At 55.3% G+C, this 22,473-nt stretch overlaps 2 protein-coding genes across 2 annotated transcripts; both read left to right on the top strand.

Annotated features, from left to right (window-relative positions):
• Window positions 1–2,121: 2,121 nt before the first annotated feature.
• CPLANE2 (ciliogenesis and planar polarity effector complex subunit 2) lies at window positions 2,122–5,343 on the top strand (the record flags this gene model as incomplete). Its single annotated transcript, XM_082832914.1, has 5 exons — window positions 2,122–2,245; window positions 3,541–3,693; window positions 4,292–4,416; window positions 4,718–4,854; window positions 5,094–5,343. Exons 1-5 carry the CDS (start codon window positions 2,134–2,136, stop codon window positions 5,341–5,343), a joined length of 777 nt encoding a protein of 258 aa, XP_082689040.1. The 5' UTR covers window positions 2,122–2,133.
• Window positions 5,344–9,007: 3,664 nt separating this feature from the next.
• LOC309975109 (anoctamin-7-like) lies at window positions 9,008–22,003 on the top strand (the record flags this gene model as incomplete). The annotated part of the gene is given in 26 exon segments (XM_082860035.1): window positions 9,008–9,070; window positions 9,867–9,983; window positions 10,543–10,685; window positions 11,256–11,388; window positions 11,528–11,635; window positions 12,275–12,385; window positions 12,482–12,660; window positions 12,742–12,752; window positions 12,755–12,812; window positions 12,911–13,007; window positions 13,123–13,266; window positions 16,072–16,209; window positions 16,319–16,417; window positions 16,547–16,649; window positions 16,917–16,999; window positions 18,376–18,434; window positions 18,939–19,075; window positions 19,172–19,276; window positions 19,279–19,361; window positions 19,619–19,653; window positions 19,655–19,697; window positions 19,701–19,715; window positions 19,717–19,721; window positions 20,038–20,128; window positions 20,629–20,760; window positions 21,264–22,003. Coding segments are annotated over 26 exon segments (2,433 nt in total). The 3' UTR covers window positions 21,405–22,003.
• Window positions 22,004–22,473: the final 470 nt, after the last annotated feature.

Below are 22,473 nucleotides of genomic sequence, written 5' to 3' on the forward strand. Positions count from 1 at the left end.
AGTACAGGCAATGGTTTCAAGCTGCAGAATCCTGTAGGAATGGTTATTAATTTGTTGTATGTCTGCCTAGCTGCAGTGCAAGCAAGTTGCGGGCAAGTGCCCTGTCCCCTCTACCCCCTTGGGGCCTCATAATGGACCTCAATGATTTGTGGGTTCATGGCCCTCTGGCTGCTTTCAGCTTTACTAGGAATGGCCCTCCTAGTGGCTGGGGTCAAAGTTTTAAAAACACAAGACCCAATCTGGCAGAACAGAGACATCCTTCAGAGTCCAGGAACCCTAGGTTCTCAGCCTAGTTTTCCCACTGACCACCTGTATGGCGTGACTTCAGACAATCCCGTTGTCTCTGAGTTTCCTCATCTGTAAAAGAAAAGAAGGATAATAATATTTACTCCACAAGTTTGTTTATAGAAGTAAACAAGCTAACCTCTGTAAAGCCCCCACTGTCTGGCTCTTAGTTGGCCTTCAATAAAAGTTAACTTATAGAGGACTTCCCTGGTGGCAGAGTGCTTAAGAATCCGCCTGCCAATGCAGGGGACATGGGTTCGAGCCCTGGTCCGGGAAGATCCCACATGCCGCAGAGCAACTGAGACCATGCGCCACAACTACGGAGCCTGCGCTCTAGAGCCCACGAGCCACAACTACTGAGCGCGCGTGCCTAGAGCCTGTGCTCCGCAACAAGAGAAGCCACCGCAATGAGAAGCCTGCGCACTGCAACAAAGAGTAGCCCCTGCTCGCCGCAACTAAAGAAACCCTGCGTGCAGCAACGAAGACCCAACGCAGCCAAAAAAAAAAAAGTGTAATAGACAACCTGTCCGTAATGACCCACTTTGCGTCCTGTCCAACTAATGGGCATTTACTGAGTACCCATCTTCTGGGTAACAGGCCTGATGCCCAGTGTTGGAACAGTGGAGAAGGGCTCATGGCCTCAGTGCTGAAACATCAGCTCCAGGAGGGCAGGGACTTCTTGTTGCCATTGTATTCCCAGCAGCTGGAACAGGCCAGGCATACACTAGGCGCTCAGTTATTATTTGTTGAATGAGTGACATCAATCAATCAATCAATAAATGAGTGACTGGAGAGCCTCTGACTCATTTTTAAGACCCTGAGCAAGTCCGTTGACATCTCTCAGCAGCCTTTTCCCCATCTGTGAAGCCAGTGGTGTTTCATTCATATCGAGTTCCTGCCGAGCAGGAATAAGTAACAACAATAGTAAGTAAACTTATTGAGCACTGCTATGGACCAGGCAGTGTTGTAAAGAACCCTAGGAGGTAGTAGTATTTTACCTCCACTTTATGGAAGAGGAAACTGAGGAGCAAAGAGGCAGGGAAGGCTCCTGGAGAAGGGGGATTTGATCAAGTTTTGGAGGAAAGACTGGGGCTGGGACTGAGCAAAGTGAAGAGGATCCACGGCCCAGAGAGCAAGTCCCTGTCCAGGGTGTCTCTGAGCCGGGGTGGCTGCACACATAGGACTTACGTGGAACCCGGCAGCCTAACCCCGCCCCCGCGTCTCCATGACAACAGCCTCCGCACATGCGCCTCAAGCACCGGCGCCTGGGCTGGCGGCTTGAGCCGAAGCCGGACGCAAGCAGGGCGGAAGCTGGCTCTGCGGGCTGGGCGGCGGGAGCGCTGGGCGGGCTTTTAAAGGGGCGGTCTCCACCCGGGCTCGTTCGCCCGCGGGGACTGCTGATGGTGAAGGCTGGGTGGGCTTGGGAGTCAGGATCCAGGAGGCAGAGGAGAAGCAGGTCTGTGTGACTCCCCCACCCCCCGGAGGTGACAAGGGAGCTAGGGACTGTGTAAATGCCCTCTGGGGCAATAATGGGATGGCTGTCCCCCAGGGAGCAATACGGAGGAGAAAGGACTATGGCTTTGCACCTTCTGGGTGATAAGAGGGGGACGGGGGTGTGTAACACCTCAGGATGTTGAAAGGGAGCTTGGATTCCAAAAATGTTAGTGGTAATAATGAGAAGGGTGGGGCTCCACAGTTGCTCCATCCTCCAAGGAGGGAGCTGGGGCTCCAGGGGAGAGTCTGAGGGCGGGTTAAGAGGCCTCACAGGTACAGCTTAGAACAGTTACCCTCTCCCATCCCCTACTCTCAGCTTTCTACCATCTCCCCTCCCCGTCAGGTTGCCCAGCCATGGCCAGACCACCTGCCCCAGGCGCAGTGATTGTCCCAGACTGGCACGAGAGCGCCGAGGGCAAGGAGTACCTGGCCTGCATCCTGCGCAAGAACCGCCGGCGGGTGTTTGGTAAGTGCCCCCCTCCCCCAGCCTGTCACCTGCCACTGCCTGGGGAGAACAGTGTCCCCTGTGGTGGGGGGCGTGGAGCAGAGAAGCAGGGCAGTGAGGGCCTTCTCCACTGCACTTCTCAACCTTGGGGACCCCAGAAGCCCTATCCTGGGGTCCCCACCCCCAAACCTCCTTAGCGTTAATTCTGTCATCAGAGCCATGGAAACAGCCAAAACCCTGCCAGGAACCACTGTCACCAGAGAGGCTGTTGATTGAGGCCTCAGCTGGTGGCAGGCCCTCTGCTGGGCACTTTATACAATGGACTCCAATTTAACCTTCTCAACAGCACGTTGCAGACTTGTCCAAGATCCCCTAGTGAGTAGAGACAAGCCTCTTCCATATCCTGCTGTCTCCAGGGTAAGACACTCATGTTCCCCAGGATGAAGCTAACTCACGCAGGCAAGGTCAGCTGACAGGCCAGCAGAGGGGCCTGGCATCGGCTGCAGGAGTCCAGCTCTGGCCGGGAGAGACAAAACAGCAGAAGGCTTAAGACCAGAGAGTGACAGGCAGCCCACAATTTAGGACTTTCAGGTCCTACACCTATAGATGGATCACAGTTTAGACTTTATTTTTTGCAAGATTTAAATTAAAAACATTCAGGGCGGTCCAGTGGTTAGGACTCGGCGCTTTCACTTCTGTGGGCCTGGGTTCAGTCTCTGGTAAGGGAACTAAGATCCCACACGCTGCACGGTGGGATCAAAAAAAAAAGAATAAATAAATAAACATTCATAAATATCTCACTGTATTGGTTCTAAGGAGTTTATATTAATTAAGAATACTTTTACTGATATTTCTTCACTGAGGAGAGAATTAGGAAAAACCTTTCTTTTACCTGTGGGAAATCTAGGATATGTGATAGTATTAATAAAAAACATCTCAGGGAATTCCCTGGTTGTTCAGTGGTTAGGACTCAGTGCTTTCACTGCCGGGTCCTGGGTTTGATCCCTGGTTGGGGAACTAAGATCCCGCAAGCCATGTGGTGCGGCAAAAAATAAAATAAAATAATAAAAATCATCTCATGCATCAAACTTTTTTTTTGGAGTAGGCACTGGCCCAGTTCACAGAGCACAGGTGTTCCCAGCAGAGCTTCTCCTCCAGGGATGCTGCTTGTATCCCAGGCCTCTGTCATGAGTGCTGTATAGGGAATGGTTGGTTGGCACTGAAGAAGCCCTGAGAGATGAGGTTGTACACCCAAGGTATGACGAGGCAAGTGCACGTTGACTCCCTGACCCCACCTGCATCCCTCCTTGCCCCAGGGCTGCTCGAGCGACCAGTGCTTTCCCCGCCTGTGGCCATTGACACCGCCCGCTACAAGATCTTTGTGTCTGGGAAGAGTGGTGTGGGCAAGACAGCGCTGGTGGCCAAGCTGGCTGGCCTGGAGGTGCCCGTGGTGCACCACGAGACCACTGGTGAGTCCCTACTAGGAGGCCTTCCCTGGGGTGGAGAAAAGACTTGCCCTGGACCACATAAGCTGGGATTTGTAACCAGCCTTACCATTTACTCTGCAACCTTGGAAAGTCACCTCTCTGAGCCTACATTCGCTCCTGTGTCCAAGAGGGATAATAGTACCAACACCTTGGGGTTGTGGTGGGGTTGGTGCTAGCGATAGTGGTGGTAACATGCCTAGCACTGAGCTGGCACGGGGTAGGTGCTCAGAAAACACCAATCTTCCTTTCTTGTTTCCTTCCGCTGGATGCTGATTGACCATCATGTTGCAATATCTGAGAGTGTTCCGGGACCTTTGGCTTCCCCAGTGCACAAGAGGAAACTACTTTGTCATGGCTAGGGCTAGGGCTGCCTCTCCCTGGTAGACTGGAGGCTCCTCTGGGGCAGGGCAGTTTCCCCCATCGGACTGAGAATTCTCCCACGTCAGGGACTATGCCTTCCCCATCAGACTGAGGACCCATTAAGGTAGGGACATATCTCCTCTTCCTTTTCCTTCTGGGCCCCCTACTCCTCTCCACCTCTGCCTCCCCCATGCTGAGTGACTGACCCCGGCCTCCCCAGGCATCCAGACCACCGTGGTATTTTGGCCGGCCAAGCTGCAGGCCAGCGACCGTGTTGTCATGTTCCGCTTTGAGTTCTGGGACTGCGGGGAGTCTGCGCTCAAAAAGTTTGATCACATGCTGCCGGTGAGCAGGAAGGTGGGCCTGGGTGGGTCCAGGAGGGGCTGGTTGCCTGAGGTGGGCTTCTGAGTACAGGCGTCTGAGCCTGGCCTGCCTGGTCTGCAGGAGCCAGAAGCGGGCGTGAATGGACTGAGGATGCTGCCTGGGCGGGGAGACCTCTGCCCTGGGACCAGCCGCTCCCTGCTCTGGGCCGCAGTTTCCCAGTCTGTGAAGGGAGGGATGGTGCTGAGACTTCGCAGGGCCCTGCAGCCGATAGGCTCCTGTTACAAGCCTCGCGTGAGCCGCTAATCAGCCTCTCTATCCCCAGGCTTGCCAGGAGAAAACAGATGCTTTCCTCTTCCTCTTCTCCTTCACTGACCGTGCCTCCTTTGAAGACCTCCCTGGACAGCTGGCCCGAGTAGCAGGCGAGGCCCCTGGTGCGGTCAGGATGGTCATCGGCTCCAAGTATCCTTTGGGTGGCCCCTAGGACTGTCAGAGGCCACACTTGGCAAGCCACGGAGCAAGGGTGTCAGGCAGCCTGCCTCTGCCCAGCTATGGGGTCCAGCCCCATGGGCTTTATCTTAAAGGCTGCAACAGGGCCTCCCCCAGACCCTGGGTGTTGGGGGCAAGGGAGGAGGGAGAAGGCTGGGTTTGATGGAGTGGTAAGCAGAGGTGCCCAGCCAGGCTCCTTGACCCTCCTCCAGATTTGACCAGTATATGCACACGGACGTGCCTGAGCGTGACCTCACAGCCTTCCGGCAGGCCTGGGAGCTGCCCCTCCTGCGGGTGAAGAGTGTGCCAGGACGACGGCTGGCAGATGGACGCACGCTGGATGGGCGGGCTGGGCTGGCCGACATTGCCCATGTGCTCAACGGCCTGGCAGAGCAGTTGTGGCACCAGGACCAGGTGGCAGCTGGCCTGCTCCCCAACCCCCCAGAGGACCCCCCCAGCTGAGGGGTGGTGGCATGATGAGTGGGCACTCCCCACCCTCAGTTGACCCAGAGCAGGACCCAGGGCCCAAGGCTGGGACAGGAATATTGATCTCATCCCGAGGGCTGGCCAGAGGGTCCTAGTCAGGGAGAATGGTGGCCTGAGAAGGCTCCCAGCCCCAGAGCACTTTCCTTGTGGAATTCTTGGCAGTGAAGTGGGGCACAAGGCTCGGTAGGGCAGCCATCTGAGGGCATCTGGCTGTCCACTGGCCTCCTCCCTCTGCCCTAGGAGTCTGGGTTTCTGGAAACGGAGGAACTGTATGCGCAAGGCCTGAGGGCTCAAGCATCTCCCCAGCCTCCCCCTGCCCTTCCCCCTCCTGCAGCAACCATGGAGTGTGACTGGGGAGAGGGGGTGCCTCAGCTGGGCCCTGGACCTCAAGTGACTTCAGTCAGAGCCTGTACGCGTTAGTTGAGGTAACACCATCTGCTGTACCAGGTAAACCCTGAACTCTCGGTGGCTTAACTTAATAGAAGTTTTTTTCTCTCTATGTCTCACCTCAGGTGGAAGTGAAGGTGGGTGGGGAGGCTCTGCTCTATACATTGATTCAGAGACCCAGCCTCTGACATCTTCAATGAGTTTCTTCCCAGTTTGTCCTGGGGCATCAACATCCAGTCAGCAGACGGGATGAGTGCAGGTGGAAGGTCCCCCAGCAGGTTTCTATGGACTTGGCCTAGGACAGTGTGCCTCATTTCTGCCCACATTCCATTGGCCAGCACCTAGTCACATGGTCACACAGAGCAGCAGGGGAAGTTGGGAAATGTAGTCCACCTGTGTGTCCAGGAGGCAAGCACCTCACTCTGGAATTCCTTTTTTTGACCATGAAGCTGTCAAGCTATGCTTAGGACAGGGGCCCTGCCAGCCTGGGGGAACCAGAAAGTATCACTGGGCAGGGACTGGGCCAGGTGGGGGGTCAGGGCGTGAGCTGGCAGGAGGCCAGCAAGGACAGGAGCAGGAAGGTGAGTGACCTTGTGCCCTTGCCCCATCAGCCAGACACTAGTGAATGCGGGCTAGAGTTGTAGGCACCTGCGGGCAGGTGCCTACAAAATCGGCCTTTATACTTTCTTTCCCTCCCCTGTGACACCCTCTCCAGCCCCATAGATGGACCCCTGGGCAGAGAGCTGGCCTGAGTCTGACCCAGCTGGAAGGGCCCTGGATGCCCAGGTCAGCCAGCCGACCCTCAGAGCCCCCTCTCGAGAAAGCAGCTCTGAACACTCCACACTCACATGCATGGTCATGTGCCCACACACACCAGTACTTGCCCTAAAATGCTGCCCCGCTTCTCCCTCCTGGCACACACAGGAGGCTCCTGCATGCTCTCCCTGGCTTACGCTCCTGGCTTACTGATGGCCTGCATGGCACTGCTTGTCAGTCTGTCCACCCTGTGCACTGCCTGTAGGTTTGTCAACCTTTCCAGGGCCTAAAGCATTGATTTTAGCACCTTCTTACCCCCAACTCAGGTTAAGAGCTGAGACCTGAGCTTAGCCCATGTCCCAGAGGAGGAATGTTGCTGGGCAGGACCCAGGCCTCACAGCCTGCACAGCCCACCGGCCGACTCCTGCTCCCGTGCCGCAGAGTGTCCCACTGCCGCCTGCAGCTCTGCTTCGGCCCATTTCCCTCTGGTCTTAGCTCCAGGAGACCTCACCCACCAGGCAGAGCAAGGCAGGACCCAGCCAAGGTGGCCTCTGGGCTGGACTGTGGCCTTCCAGCTATGGGTACCCGTGTGTGTTGTGGGCACCAGCTACCCCACATCCCAGCCAGTTATCTCAGGCCTTAAAGCGTCAGCATCCTTCTTGGCCACCTGCTCAGCCAAGAGCCAGAGGCTGCTCTGGAGAAGTAACCTAGATCCTCCCCACAGCAGAGCAGGGCACTGGTTGGCACTGGTTAGCACTGCTCCAGTCAGAGAATCGACCCCTTACACACTTTCACCCCAAACCAAGAGGTAAACAATTCCCTTCTCCCTGAGTAAGAACAAAGTGGGGACCACAACGGTGCTAAGACTTGGAGCCGGCCACCTGCCGTCCCAGCGCTGCCTTCTCAGCCCCTCAGAGCCCAGGCCCAGTGCCACTTTAGTATTTCATAGGCTACCCCCTTAGAGGCCTCCACGGAAGTACAGAGAACTGGAAGCACGAGGGAGGAGGGAGCTGCAGAGCCATAATTCTCCTAATAGCTGGTGGCTGTCCCCGCAGAGTGGACTCTGGGCAGGGTCGTGGAGAGCGAATGAGAAGAGAATGTGTGTGCACACACACACACACGGACTCAGGCCGGCTTTGTGGGCCTGGCACCTGAGCAGTCCACAGGGCTCTGCACTGGGGGGCCCACACCTGGTTTAATGCTCTGCTGTTGCCATCTTGAAATCCTTAATAATTTTTCAGTAGTTTTCCACTGGACACCACCAATCACGTGGTAGGTCCTGCACAGGAGAGGGTCCAGACTCCAGATAAAGTTCCTCTCTCAGGGCCTTGGAGACAGAGGCCATTCTGTGGCCTGTCCGGAGGCCACCGGAAGTCGGGGAGTTGCCTTCTCCCCATTTTGGTGCCAGAAATTCCACTGTTAGGTTAAGCCTTACGACAGCTCAAAGGCAAATACCCTGCTGCTCCCTTTGTGGGCCCTGAGGCTACCTGGAGGGAAGGGGTGGTGACTGTGCCCCCAGGCTGGTTCAGGGGTGAGCCCTGACTTAGAGGGGATCCTTGGGAATAGGGTAGTCATGTTTGCTCCTCCGGGCCCTGGAGCCCACAGACTTCAGGGCTCTAGAGGGAAGCTGGAGGGAGCAGGGACTAGCTTCTCCAGGGGTGGGGGTGTGTATGTGCTGCAGCCCAGCCCTGGTGCTGTTTGTCAGGACATCCCAGACCCCTCTTCTTCCCTCCCCAAGCCCCTTTCCTACAGAGGGGGAGTGCTATGCACCAAATGGTTGTGTCCCCCCAAGATGCATACACTGAAATCCTAGTCCACAGTGTGATGGTCTTAGGGGCCTTTGGGAGCAGATTTGGTCATGAGGACGGAGCCCTCATGAATGGGATTAGTGCTCTAATAAGAGGGACCCCACAGAGCTGCCTAGCCCCTTCCACCATCTGAGGACACAGAGAAAAAGTGCTGGCTGCGAACAAGGAAGAGGGCCCTCTCCAGAACTGGGCTGTGATGATGACTTGATCTTGGACTCCCAGCCTCCAGAGCCATGAGAAATAAATTTCTGTTGTTCATAAGCTACCCGGTTTGTGGTTTTTTGTTATAGCCGTCCAATGGACTAAGATAGGGAGGCTGAGGCCAGAGAGGGTCAGGCGTTTCTCCAAGGTTGCAGAGCCATGGAGCAGCCCTGATGCCCTTAGCCTTCCGTACCCCTCTCCCCTGGACTGTACCTTCCCCTCATCCCCCAATGGTGTCTTCTGGGTGCAGCCCCTCACATGATCCCACCTGGTCTTGCTTTTCCAACCAGAAGCCTGGGGCTGCCTGTAGGAGGGGAAATACGGTACTGGTGCCTGGCTCCCTCCTCCCTCTCCTCTTTTTCTCCTTCCCCCATCCTTCCCAGGCCACAGTGAGCTGGTAAGTGAAGCTCCTGCCTGCTGCCAGCCACCAGCCAAGCCCGGCCTTGTGGACAACAAGGAGAACCCCAGGCAAGTTGCCTGCTCCCAGGATGAGGAAGGAGATGCAGGAGCCAGATCTGCAAAGGCTGCTGGGCAGGCCTCCAGAGCCTTGGGTGAGTCCGGAATGGGGGTGGGACTCCCTGGTGCTGCCCTGGATCTCCTTACTCCCAGGGCAGCCTGGTGCCAGCCATGACACCACCCCCGGCCTCCACCCCGTGCCATGAAACAGACTTGGGGGAGCAGTGCCCAGAGGGTGGCATGGGGCTCAGGGCCCAAGACAAGTCAGAGCTGTGTGGAGGCAAATCCCCAGAGGCCCAAGCTGGGAGTAGGGGGGTAGGGGGGCCCCTCCCTCCCTGTGACCTCAGACCTAGAGGCTGGGTCAGTGGGGGCGAGGTGAAGTGGGGAGAGTTGGTGTTCAATTCTATTCTAGAAAGAAGGGGTGTTTCCTGGGAGCAAAGGGGACCGACTGAGGCTTGGGGCCATGGTCCAGAAGGAAGGTGAAGAGCTGTGACCTTGGGTTGGTCACTGTAATTCCTTTGTGTCATCTATAAAATGGAGAGAACAAGAGCACCCGCTCACTTCTTCTGAGTTGTAACAAGTAAATGCGTGTAAAATATTTAGCACTGGGCCAGGCACTGAATTAAGGGCCCAGCAAATGTTGGCTACTGTCTTTGTCGCTGTTGTTACTTATGGTAGTGGTGGTGTTTCTGGGGCTGAGAGCGAGTGGAGAAGAGGGAGAAGGGTCGCAGATCGCGCCGACAGCGCCTCCACTTGCGCTTTATATTTAGCCAGCGGTGGGCGGGCGGGTGGGCGAAGGAGGGGCGGCCCAGCTGGGCTGGTGGAGAAGTTCCTGGCACCTGCACCTGCGCCGGGGTCCTCTCACCCGCACTCCGGTCCTGTTGCGCCCAGGACGGCGATGGTGCCGAGGACAAGAACCGGAGGACGACCGTCTCTGCGCGTCCCGCTGCAGCATTTGTGTCCCAGACTCCGGAGGCAACATTTTCCGCGACTGGAAAACCGAAATCGGTGAGACTGGGGCCAGACAGGACTCTTACCCCCACTTCACCGCTTCACTCTGGCAGCCAGAGTAGCCCACCCACAGTCCCTCTCTTACAGGGAGGAAAGAGAGGTCTTAGCTCCGCGAGGAATCCCGTGGCATCTCTGGTCCTTTTCTTGCAATGGGCAGTTCCTCCTTTGAGCTAAGCCCAGTCGCTCTTGCTGTGGCGCGAACTTTCCTTTTTTTAAAAAATTTATTTATTTGACTGTGCCGGGTCTTAGTTGTGACACGCGGACCTTCGTTGTCTCCTGCGGGATCTTTAGTTGCGACACGCGGTATCGAACCTGCGCCCCCTCATTGGGAGCGCGGAGTCTTAACCACTGACCGCTAGGGAAGTCCCACGAACTATTTCCTTTAATTTGGGCCTTAGTGGGACTGATAAACCCAGCCCCCAACTCCCCACCCAGGGTGGAAGTGGGGTAGGGTGGGGCAGACTGTTCCTAACTGCCCTTCTGCTCCCGTAATGGGACAGACTTCCTGCTCGTGAGGGAGGAGAAGCTGCGACCCCCGCGGCGGGCGTGGTGACAGCGACTCCTGCAGCGGAGCTGGCGCGATAAATTCCAGAGGAACCTGAGCGCGGCCGGGCTGCTCCTGGAGGAGGTGAGCGCGGCGCGGTCGGGCTGCGGGGGCTCAGTCCCCGAGGCCGAGCGCGGGCTTTCCTATCGAGCCTTGTGACCTGCGCAAGCGACTTCAGTACCTCATCTGTAAAATGGGCTTTACCGTAGCGTCAGCCCATAGAGGGGCTGTGATGATTAAACTGGCGAGCGTGCAAAGCGCTCAGCCCAGGGCCTGCTCATTGGAGGTGCTCAATAAATGGGAACCAGCAGCCACTACTCTATGACTCCGGCCTACTCAGCGTCTGCGTCTGTCTCCACGTTTGTAAAATGAGGGTGCTAGTTCCCCCCTCGTTTGAATTTCAAACGAGGAAAAGCAAATCAAAGCGCTTTTGAAGGTGGCCAAGGGCCCGCGCGCGCAGAACGGGAACTGTCACTCCCAGGCGGGATCATGAGAAGTGGGGCTCCGGGCTCTGGCCCATCCGGAGACCCCGGCCCCCCAAGGAGTAGTGTCTTGCCAAGCGCCGCGCCCTCGCCGTGTACTTCGCCAAGCTGTGCGCCCTAGGAGCTGCTGGCAGAGGAACTGAGCCAGCGTGTGCCGCTGTAGGTGGGAGGGACGAACCGGGGCGAGGTCAGTCCGGGGGCGGAGTCTTCCCAGGTACCGGTGACCCTGCCCTAGTCCTGCAGGCCCGACGTAACCCGGACTCCGACGGGGGGTGGGGGGAGCTACTGCGGCGCCTTCGCCTGCTGCAACCTCTGCAGCAACACGTGCCCAATAAGCCACTGGACTTTCCGCCGCTCCAAGCTGGACTTGTCTCGGGTGGGCGGGGCCTCCCGCAGAGGGGAGGGGCGCCAACCGCAGGCTTAGCCAAATCGAGGCTCCATTGCTCCTCCTTGCTTTGCCAGTGAGGCAACTCCTGCTTAACTCACTTTAGGTCTCAGGCTTGTCCTTTCCGCAGCCTGGGGTTCAGGCCGTGCCCGAGCGGCTCCCCGTCCCTGATTCCCACCCGTTCAATGTCCCTCAGATGCTCACCTGGCTGCAAAACACCCAGCCCAGGCTGAGCTTTGTGGGGAGAAGGGCTCTCTGGTTTTAGCAGCTGGCACATTTTTTTTTAAATAAATTTATTTTACTTATTTATTTTTGGCTGCGTTGGGTCTTCGTTGCTGCACGCGGGCTTTCTCTAGCAGCCGCCAGCGGGGGTTACTCTCCGTTGCGGTGCGCGGGCTTCTCGTTGCGGTGGCTTCTTTTGTTGCCGAGCACGGGCTCTAGGCGCGCGGGCTTCAGTAGTTGTGGCTCGCGGGCTCAGTAGATGTGACTCGCGGGCTCTAGAGCGCAGGCTGAGTAGTTGTGGCGCACGGGCTTTGTTGCTCCATGGCACGTGGGATCTTCCCCGGCCAGGGATCCAACCCGTGTCCCGTGCATTTGGCAGGTGGATTCTTCACCACTGTGCCACCAGGGAAGTCCAGCGGGCACGTTTTATCCCTGTGTCCCCAGCCTAGAGACTGCCCTCCCATCGTGTTAGGTCTCGCATTCGTCAGAGGGTTCAGCTTCTGACCCCTGCTCTGCTCACAGATTCCTGGGCAGGGCTTCCCATGACTCCTACTTCTTCAGCACCCAGAGGCACCAAGTGGTGAGACAACTGCCTGGGGAGAGTCCAGCTGGGACCTTACGGGGGCGGAGTTGATGCCAGAATTCTTTCTGGCAGGTGGCAGAGATCCTGGCCCGAACAATCTATGGGAAAGAGAAACGTGCAGAGATGGTCATGGCCCGTCTGCTGACCGAGGGAGTCTACACTGCAGCCTTCCCACTGCGTGAGGTAGAGATGACACAAACCCAGCTTTCTTCCACTGCAGGGGCATCAGGAGAAAATTCTGGGACTTCCCTGCAGCCCTCCTGCCTTTCCTCTCCCTAGGGCCCCTGTGATCTGCCCGGGTACCAGGTGCCTGGTGCAGACCTCAACCCTCGACAATTGCTCTATTCATACTGGGCCTGCTGGGGCTGCTGGCAAAAGTACCAGCCCCTGCACCACATACAGGAGGACTTTGGGGACAAGGCAGCTATCTGCTTTGGTTGGTGCATCTGGTGTTGGGGGTGAGGGCTGGGAGCTGGGGTTGAGTACAGAGATGGAGGCTCATGAGCATTCCGTCCCCCCACATTCTGTCACCTACACAGCCTGGGTGCTGCTCTGTGGGTACCCTGGTCTTTACCTCTGGCCTAGTTACCATGGGCACAAATGTACCAGCGTGATGACTGGGAGTGCTGGGGGGATGAGCTGCATGGGCTGGGTCAGCTGGCTGGTTGAGGATAGACCCTCCCGGGATGGGGTACCCTTTGCTCATAGGGAGGAGATCTGTGCGAGCAGGAGTTCCTTCCTCGTGTGCTCACTCTGTGATACTTGTGCCACATGGAATATTTCCGAGATCTGCCCCATGGCCAAGGTGAGCCAGGGAAGAGAGCAAGGGAATGGGTAGGTGTTTGGGACCCAGCACCTGGGCCTAGCTGCTGGGAAGGCAGTGTGCCCTCTGCAGTGCGCCCTCTCTCCCTCCTCTGCAGCTGGGCTATCTCTTTGACCATCTGGGAACTGTGTTCTTTAGCATCTTCATGTGCTTCTGGGCCACGGCCTTCCTGGAGCACTGGAAGCACAACACTACCACCTTGGCCCACCACTGGGACTGCAGTGACTTCCAGGAAGAGGAGGTGATGCCCAGCTCAGCCCTCCAGGCCCAGAACTCTGCTTCCTGCAGTTCTCAGAGGCCATAAGGCATGCTGGGAACAGCTCGGACTCTGGAGTCCAGCATCCCAGGATCCAGATCTGACTCTTCCCTACAATTTTCCTGGGTCACTTTCCCACCCTCCCCTGACATCAGGATGATATAAGGTTTGGTGAAGTTAAATACTAGAGGCATTTGGAGGCTCAAAGAGAAACTCTTCCTGAAACAGGGAAGAAGGAGAGAAGCGTTCCACTCACCTACCCATCTAGCCATCCACCTGTCCATCCAAACATCTAATCATGGATCCTGAATCTGTTTGCTTTTCTCCGTCTCCACTGCCACCCTCACTTTCCCCACCCGCTAGCCCCAGTCCAAACCACAATTCTCTCTTACCTGAACCCCTGCAGTAGCCTCCCAATATATCTCTCTGCTCTTATGTTTGCCGCCATTCAATCCATTCCCAGCTACCAGGGCAATCTTTTTTTTTTTTTTTTTTTTTCTGTACGCGGGCCTCTCACTGCTGTGGCCTCTCCCGTTGCGGAGCACAGGCTCCGGACACGCAGGCTCAGCGGCCATGGCTCACGGGCCCAGCCGCTCCGCGGCATGTGGGATCTTCCTGGACCGGGGCACGAATCCGTGTCCCCTGCATTGGCAGGCGGACTCTCAACCACTGCACCACCAGGGAAGGCCCTGGGGCAATCTTTTTTTTTTTTTTTTTTTGGGGGCAATCTTTTGAAGATACGAATCACATCCTGAATTATCCTACTCAAAGCGTTCTAGTGGGTTCTCATATGCACTTGGAAAACTATCTAAGCCCCTCACAGCAGCCCACAACCCTGTGTGATCTGGCTTCTGCCTAGTTCTCCTCCACTGCCTCCACTGGCTCCCTGCTGTTTCTTGAATAGGACAGGGTTATTTCCACCCCAGAGCCTTGGCACTGGCTGTTCTCTGCTAGAATCTTCTTCCAGACTTTATATGGCCTACTTTTTGTCATTCATATCTTGACTTAAATGCTACCCTTTTAAAGAGGACTTTCTGGGGAATTCCCTGATGGCCAGTGGTTAGGACTCTGCACTCTCACTGCCAAGGGCCTGGGTTCAATCCCTGGTTGGGGAACTAAAACCCCACAAGCTGCGAGGCGGTGGCCAAAATAAATAAATAAATAAAAATAAAGAGGCCTTCCTTGATCACCCAATCTGCAGAGGCTCCCTATCACTGTTTTAATCTCATCACAGCATTTATCACTACATTTTCTTGTTTATTGTTTTTTGTCTGTCCTCTGCCACTAGGATGTGAGCTCCAGAGACCTTGTGTGTGCTGTTGCTGTCTCCCTAGGGCCCAGAACAGTCCCTAGCATATAGAAAGTGCTCATTAAACATTTGATGGGTGAATCTGTGAATCACAAATCTCTCTCTCCACCTATCCATCTGTCCAGATATCCATAATGTAATCTACCCAACAGTTAGGGTTGACAAGAAGATAGAAACGAGACTAGTTATTTCAACAGAGAGGATTTAATATAAGGTATTGATTGGTTAAACAGGTTCTGGAGGACTGAAAAAGCAGGAAGGAAAAACTGAAGTAACGAAGTCATTGTGAACGGTACCTCTTTTTTTTTTTTTTTAAGAAGATGTTGGGAGTAGGAGTTTATTTATTTATTTTTGGCTGTGTTGTGTCTTTGTTTCTGTGCAAGGGCTTTCTCTAGCTGTGGCGAGCAGGGGCCACTCTTCATCGCGGTGCGCGGGCCTCTCACTATCGTGGCCTCTCTTGTTGCAGAGCACAGACTCCAGACACGCAGGCTCAGTAGTTGTGGCTCACGGGCCTAGTTGCTCCGCGACATGTGGGACCCTCCCAGACCAGGGCTCGAACCCGTGTCCCCTGCATTAGCAGGAAGATTCTCAACCACTGCGCCACCAGGGAAGCCCCCGGCACCTCTTAGAGCAGTGAATTATACAACTCACGTGACTCAAAGAGTGGCCCTGCCTCTGCACACAGTCTCCTCCCCAACCCCTGCCGTGCTTCTCCTGCATTTTCCCTTACTTAGCACCTGTTTGTCTTTTAGGTCCTAGCTAAAATGTCATTTCCTCTGAGTGACCATCCCTGAAGACCAGTTTTCCTTCATATGAGTTATTCACAAGTACATATTTGTGTTCATTTATCTAATGTCCGTCTCCCCATCTAGACTGTAAACTCTGTTAGGACTTAGATTTTGTCCAGTTTGTTCATCATGTCATATCCAGTGTCTACTGCAGAGTGTATGTGGTCGGTTAATAGTTATTGAATAACTAATACATTATCTATTCATCCACACATCCATCCATCTACCCATCCATCCTCGTGTCCATCATCCACCCAACCACACCCTCGTGTCCTCCTCCGCCTAGCCATCCATCCATACATGCACCCGTCTGCCCATCTACCCACACATCTGTGCATTCACTTATAGAGATTGGCCTGTCTAGTTTGCCCACCCACCTGTCCACCTACTGCCACCCATCCTTCAGACTATCCAGCCCTCTCCTACATGTGCATCCATTTGTTGTTTACTTCTCTGTCTACTCACCCACCCATCCACCCATCCATCCATCCATCCATCCATCCATCCACAGGCTCTTAGCCAGGCCTTAGGGAAAAAAGGCCCTGCAGAAACAAAAATGAATCAGACCTCATTCCTGCATTTCCAGAGCTCCCTGTGCAAACAGGAAAAGGCAGGAGGCTTCCCCCACCCCAGGGTCATGACACCCAGACCCTTGGGCCCTGGGATGTACATTTCTGTTGCTCCCTCTGATAGGAGTGCCCACATCCAGAGTTTGCTGCCCTGGCCCCACAGATGGCCCAGAACCCAGTGACAGGCCTGAAGGAGCCCTACTTCCCACCCCACACCCGTCTTCCCCACCTACTCACCAGCTCTGCAGCCATCCTCATCATGGTGAGGGGGCATTGGGCCCTTGCTCTGGAAGGACTGTGCCCTCCGGGATGCGCTGGTGCCCTGGTGGACCTGCCTTCCAGCTCTGACAGCTCTCCCTGCTGGCCCCCAGCTCTGTGTGGTGATGATTTTCCTGGTGTCTGTCATCATTTACTGTGGCATCATCAGCATTGCAATGTTCCACACGGCCAACTCTGTGCTCATGACCCAGGTGAGTGCCCCGTGGAGCAATGGAGGGTGGGACCACTGTTCCAGACTCTGGGCACAACGGGGGCATCCTCAAGTTCCTTCTGCCTCTCCACGTGGCTGGGCTCAAGGTGACAGACATCACGCTGCCTAGGCTGGTAATGTTGCCAACATCGGCAGCACTGTGCCCTACCTGGTACTGATACTCCTCCTGGGCCAGATCTACACCTCACTGGCTGAGCAACTCACCAGGTGGGATGAGTAAGGGCAGGAGATCGCAGGGGCGTCCTGGCATCACTTGGAAACTGTGAGCCCTGAGGCAGGGCTCCCTGCATCTCAGAGCCTGCAGCTCCCACCTTGGTGTCCCCAGCCTGCTCAGCCAACCTCAGATGAATGTGGCCAGGGGGGCATGGTTGGCCTTAGGGGAAGGTGGATTGGGGACAGAAGCATATGAGCTGACCCAATGGGCTGGGCCTGCCCCCTTACACTCAATAAAACTCTGACCAGCTCTGCCTTTTTCCCAGAGATGCACAGAGCCCAGACCCTCCATGAAGATGCCTTCACTTTTAAAGTCTTCATCTTCCAGTTTGTCAATTTCTACTCCTCTCCTTTCTTTTTTTGTTTTTCTTGGCCACGCCACACAGCATGCTGGATCTTCCCCAACCAAGGATAGAACCCATGTCCTCTGCACTGGGAGTGCAGAGCCTTAACCACTGGACCGCCAGGGGAGTCCATCTACTCCTCTCCCTTCTTTGTGGCATTCTTCAAAGGCAGGTGAGGACTCCCCCACCCACCCCCACCAAGGCTGTCGACTCTCAGATGATTTTCCAGCAGAGTGGCAGCATCCTTGAGCCTCTAGATTTGTCTCTACCAAGGTCTTGACCTTGAAGTTGGTCCTTGATTTCCCTGTACTTCAATTTTTTAAAAAACATATTTATTTATTTATTTATTTAGGTTGTGCTGGGTCTTAGTTGTGGCAGGCAGGCTCCTTAGTTGTGGCTCGCAGGCTCCTTAGTTGTAGCATGTGAACTCTTAGTTGTGGCATGCACGTGGCATCTAGTTCCCTGACCAGGGATCGAACCTGGGCCCTCTGCATTGGGAGCATGGAGTCTGAACCGCTGCCCCAAGGAAATCCCTGGGCTTCAATTTTCTCAACTGTAATATTCCAGTGCATCATTGGGTAAATGTGAAACTCGAACACCTGCATTCATTCATTCACTCAACCTCCCATTGCTGACATTTGGCTTCATCACCATCTTTGTGGTCGCCTTTCCACTGAGCAGTCTGGACTGGATGTTGGGGACACAGAAATGAACCAGAGCTGGGCCTTCCCTCTAGGAGCTTCCAGTTTTTAACAAGGATGGGTCAGGAGTCCTCAAGGGCTAGACTCCCAGGAGGTGGTGTTACTGTGTAATTGCCATTGTCATTTGGCAGGAATGGGAGGGAGAATCACCAAAAGAACCACCCCTCCCCCCACCAGCAGCATGACTCCCTCTTCCTGGGCCAGAAATACCCAATTGACTTCTTATGGGTTGAGCAGTAGATATGGGCCATGGTCCCAACCGGCCTTGGGAACATAGCCTAGTTGGGGGCGGTGGGACAAGGCCTCCCAGCAGCCCAGTCACCAGAGTTATCTCTCAGTGGGTGGGCAGGGAGAGAGGTCAGCCTCAGCGTGGAGTTTAGCCGTGGCCTGGCTCCAGAAGGGGTGGGCACATTGCCAACAGATGCGGTAGGTCTACAGGTTTGTGGGATACCCTGGTGAGCATGGCAGGCTGCTTGGCATGTGGAACGAGGACGTGAGCATCCTTAGAGAGCCAGCTCTTGAGGGATGGTGGGGGCATCACACCCTCAGGCCTGGCAGGGCAGGATCTGCCTCTGGGGCCTCCAAGGAGTAGGGGGCCAGCCCCTAAGCCCTGAGTAAGGTGCTGTGTGTCTGCCAATCACAGTGAGCCTGGAGGCTGACTTCTCGAGCTTGCTCAACAGCTCTTCATCATCACAGTGGGCAAACAGCTGGTCAGCAACGTGCAGGAGTTCGTTGTGCTGTGAGCGCAGGGGATGATCTGGGGGTTGGGCCTAGTCAGGCTGGGGCAGGGGGCCTTTATGAGAGCAAAGCAGAAACCACCCCCCACCATGGGGGTCAGGACCCTGGAACATAAGTCCTAGTTCTGCCTCCTGTAAGCTCTGGCTTTGCTGCTCTCTAAGCCTCAGTTTGCTCACCTGTACAATGGGGACAATAATACCTCTCCAAGAGAGTTGAGTGGATTAAATGATATGCTGAACAGGAAAGAGGAGGGCTTTCTATTAGCATTTTAGATTGGGGAAGGGCTTTCAGAGACCGAGAATGGCCATGTAGGAAGCACAGAGTTTAAGAGCCCTGGACTCTGGAGTCTAACAAACAGGACTTGAGCTCTGGTTGCACCATTTACAACTTGGGGAGCCTTGGGCCAGGTCTCTGAGTCTCCATTTCCTCCTCTGTAAAGTGTGAATAATCATGGTGCCTATCTTTAAGGGAGTGGGAGGATAGAAATGGCATTGTCTGGTCCCAGGAAGCTGAAGACCTGGCGGCAGAAGAGACACCTGGCCGGGCTGCAGGACACCCAGATCAGGCAGGAGCAGCGGCGCTGGGAGGAGGACTGTGAGCTCATTGAGTTCAAGGGCCAGTTTGATGAATACCTGGAGATGGGCGAGCAGTGGCCCAGCAGTACCAGGCCCAGCAGGGTTCCTGGGGGCCTGGCCCAGCAGGGGAGGTGACCCCAGGCCTGACGCTCCCCAACTCCAGTGCTGCAGTCTAGGTTCATCACCATCTTCGTGGCAGCCTTCCCACCGGCACCCCTGTTTGCTCTGCTCAACAACTGGGTGGAGATCCGACCGGACACCCAGAAGTTCTGTGTGAGTACTGGCGGCTGGCGGCTGAGCGGACCCGGCTGCTCCTGCTTGAAGCCATTATCTACCTTTCTGTCATCGTGAATGTGAGGAGAGGGGGGTAAGGAGGGAAATACAGGGTCAGAGGGGGAAACGAAGATCAGAGACTGGGAGGAGGCTCGGGAATAGGGAAATGGGGGCTGAGGGTGGAAATCAGGGTGAGAGATTGGGAAATAGGGGCAGAAGGCTAGGATCCTCGGGAACAGGCTCCTGTCTGCGGGAGTGGGGCTGGACCTGGGCGGGGATGAGTTAGGAGACTGGGCCCTGAAAGGCGGGACGGCCTTCCTGTGAAGCCCCCTTGCAGGCTTTCCTCATGGCCTTCACCTCGGACTTCCTGCCACATCAACTTCATGCTGGCGCCCGCACCCCCTGCTTACCTTGCCTAGGGCAACCACACGCAACTGCAGGTGGGAGACCCACCAGCCGGGGCTGAAGGAGGTGGGGCGGGGCCTGCTTGGGAGGGGCGGGGCCCTGAGTCTGCGGACCCGCTGGGCCTGGCTGGGGGCGGGGTGCTGAATCTGGAGGCGGGGCAGTGAGCTTGTGGGAGGGGTGGGGCGGGGCCTAACTGGGAGGGCAGGAAGCTGAGTCTAGGGGGCGGCTAGAGGGCAGAGCTGGCTGAGGGTACTGCTAACCTGGCAGGGCCAGGCTCTAGGGTGGGGAGGGGTGGGAGTGCCGGTCGCGGAGTCGAGAACCTCGCGGGACCCCGCGCCCTCCTCAACCCAGGTACAAGGGCTTTCGCGACGCTCAGAGGAATCTCACCCTCTTCTACTGGAAGCTGCTGGCTGTGCGTCTGGGCTTCATCATCGCCTTCGAGGTAGGCTCAGACATCTGTGCGTCGGACAGACCCGGGTCCAAGTTCAGGCTGTGCGGCTGACTGGCTGTAAACGGGGTGTATTACAGAATAGGATCTACTTCAGAGGATCGCTCTGAAGATTCAGTGGCAAGTACTTGCACAGCATAGTGGGTGCTCAGTGAATTAATGTCACGACTACTACTATTATTGTCTCTTGGCAACAGCCCTGGAGCTCCTTCCAGCTTTGCTCAAGATCCTTTCTCTAGCTCTGATTCTAACAGGGTCCCTAGTGTTAAGGGGTTCGAATTATACCTCTGTGTCTTTGGGCAAATGAGGACCTCTTTATGCTTCGGTTTCTTTACAGGTAAAACAGGGAAAGTAATTTACTCACCTCCTAGAGTTGTGAGGATTAACTGAATGAATACCCGGAAACCCTCAGAATAGTGCCTTGCATTTAGTAAACGCTCGGCAGATTAAGATTGCTAAAGCAGTCCTTCTCTTTGGCCCCTCCTTCTCCCCAGCACGTGGTGTTCTTCCTGGGCCTCATCGCCTGGCTCGTGCCCGACGTGCCAGCCGCCCTGGCTACCAAGATAAAGCGCGAGCGTTACCTGGCCAAGCAGGCGCCGAAGGACGACTGGGAGGCGCTACTTTCGGTTAGCACCGCCCACGGACCCTGGCCCCACCCCTCTGACCACGCCCCTATGCCTGCCCCCAGGCCTAGGCTCTGCTTTCTTGCCCCGCCCTCTTGTTTGGCCTCGCCCAGGGGGAGGATTGGCCGCTTGCCCTCAAATTTTCGCCTGGCCTCCCTCTTCATCCAGCTCCGCGCACGCCACGCCCCTTCTTTTACACTGTTTCCACCACTGTCGCTTCTGGTGGAGGGCCCTCCTGCTCAGCCTGACCTAGCCTTGCTTTCCGTCCACTGCAGCAAGGGCGCTGTTCCCAGAGACCAGGACGTAGGGTCGAGTGAGGAGAGACTGCCCTTCCAAGACCCTAGTTCCCCCAGGATCCTCCCTCCTTTGGGGTCCTCTGCTTCCAGCTAGGGGTCTGGGCAGTACCTTGGCCAGCGGCCCCAAGGTCGGCCCTGGAGTTGGGATGAGAGGGCTGGGGTTCTCTGAAGACCCCTAGTCCTGCATTGCCTCCCTCTTCATGTTTCCAGTGTCCTGCTCTATGTGCAACGCTGACAATAATCCTCTCTGCGCCCCAGCGTGCTACCTCTCCATGGACATCTGGTCCCCAACCACTCTGTGCAGTGTCTCCCCATTATGTGACTGTGCTCTGGGGGGCGAAGTGGATATGAAGGAGTGAAGGGACCTAACCTCTCTGAACTGAATGGTCAGCAGTTGGTAAGGGAGAGCTCATTAGGGTCTGGGCGTGGACCTCCTGCCCTGTATGCTCATCAAGACCTGTAGTGTGTCAATAGTAATGAAAGTGTCTATAGTTAGGTCAGCTGAGACACCTCCCAATGGACTTCCACACACTTTTCACCAGATCCTCCCCAAAGTCTGGTGAGGCAGTACTGGGCAGTAGTTAAGGGCACAGATTGGTGGTGGAGTCACAGACCTGGGTCTGAATATGAATTCTGACTTTTATTTGCTGTGTGACCTTGGGCAAGTTCAATTTCATCATTTGTAAGATAGGGATTTCATAGAACTGATGAGAGATTTAAATAGGATAATGTACTTAACATGTACAAGTCTCATGTCCTCATCTGGTAAGTAGGAGCAGTAACAGTATCTATCTGGGTTGTGGTGGATATTAAATGATTATTTATGTGAAGTGCTCAGAACAGTGCCTGGCACACAGTGAGTGTACAATAAGAGTTGTTAAGCAACGTGAGTATTAGTATTTGTATACATCTTCATATTAAGTGTCTGGCAATTACCAATTGCTCAAATAAATGGCATGCGAAGGGGATTCCCTGTGGTCCATTAGGACTCCGGCGCTTTCACTGCCAGGGCGGGGGTGTTCAATTGCTGGTCGGGGAACTAAGATTCCACAAGGCTCACTGCGTGGCCAAAAAAAAAAAAAAGAAGGCATGCGAAGATTGCATACCACTGGGCTATTTGAATTTTTTTTTAACATCTTTATTGGAGTATAATTGCATTACAATGGTGTATTAGTTTCTGCTGTATCACAAAGTGAATCATCTATATGTATACATATATTCCCCTATCCCCTCCCTCTTGCATCTCCCTCCCACCCTCCCTATCCCACCCCTCTAGGTGGTCACAAAGCACAGAGCTGATCTCCCTGTGCTATGTGGCTGCTTCCCACTAGCAATTTTACATTTGGTAGTGTATATATGTCCATGCCGCTCTCACTTCGTCCCAGTTTACCCTTCCTCCTTCCTGTGTCCTCAAGTCCAT

The sequence above is a fragment of the Leucopleurus acutus genome, assembly GCF_964270905.1.
Source record: "Leucopleurus acutus genome assembly, chromosome: 2".
NCBI lineage: Eukaryota > Metazoa > Chordata > Mammalia > Artiodactyla > Delphinidae > Leucopleurus > Leucopleurus acutus.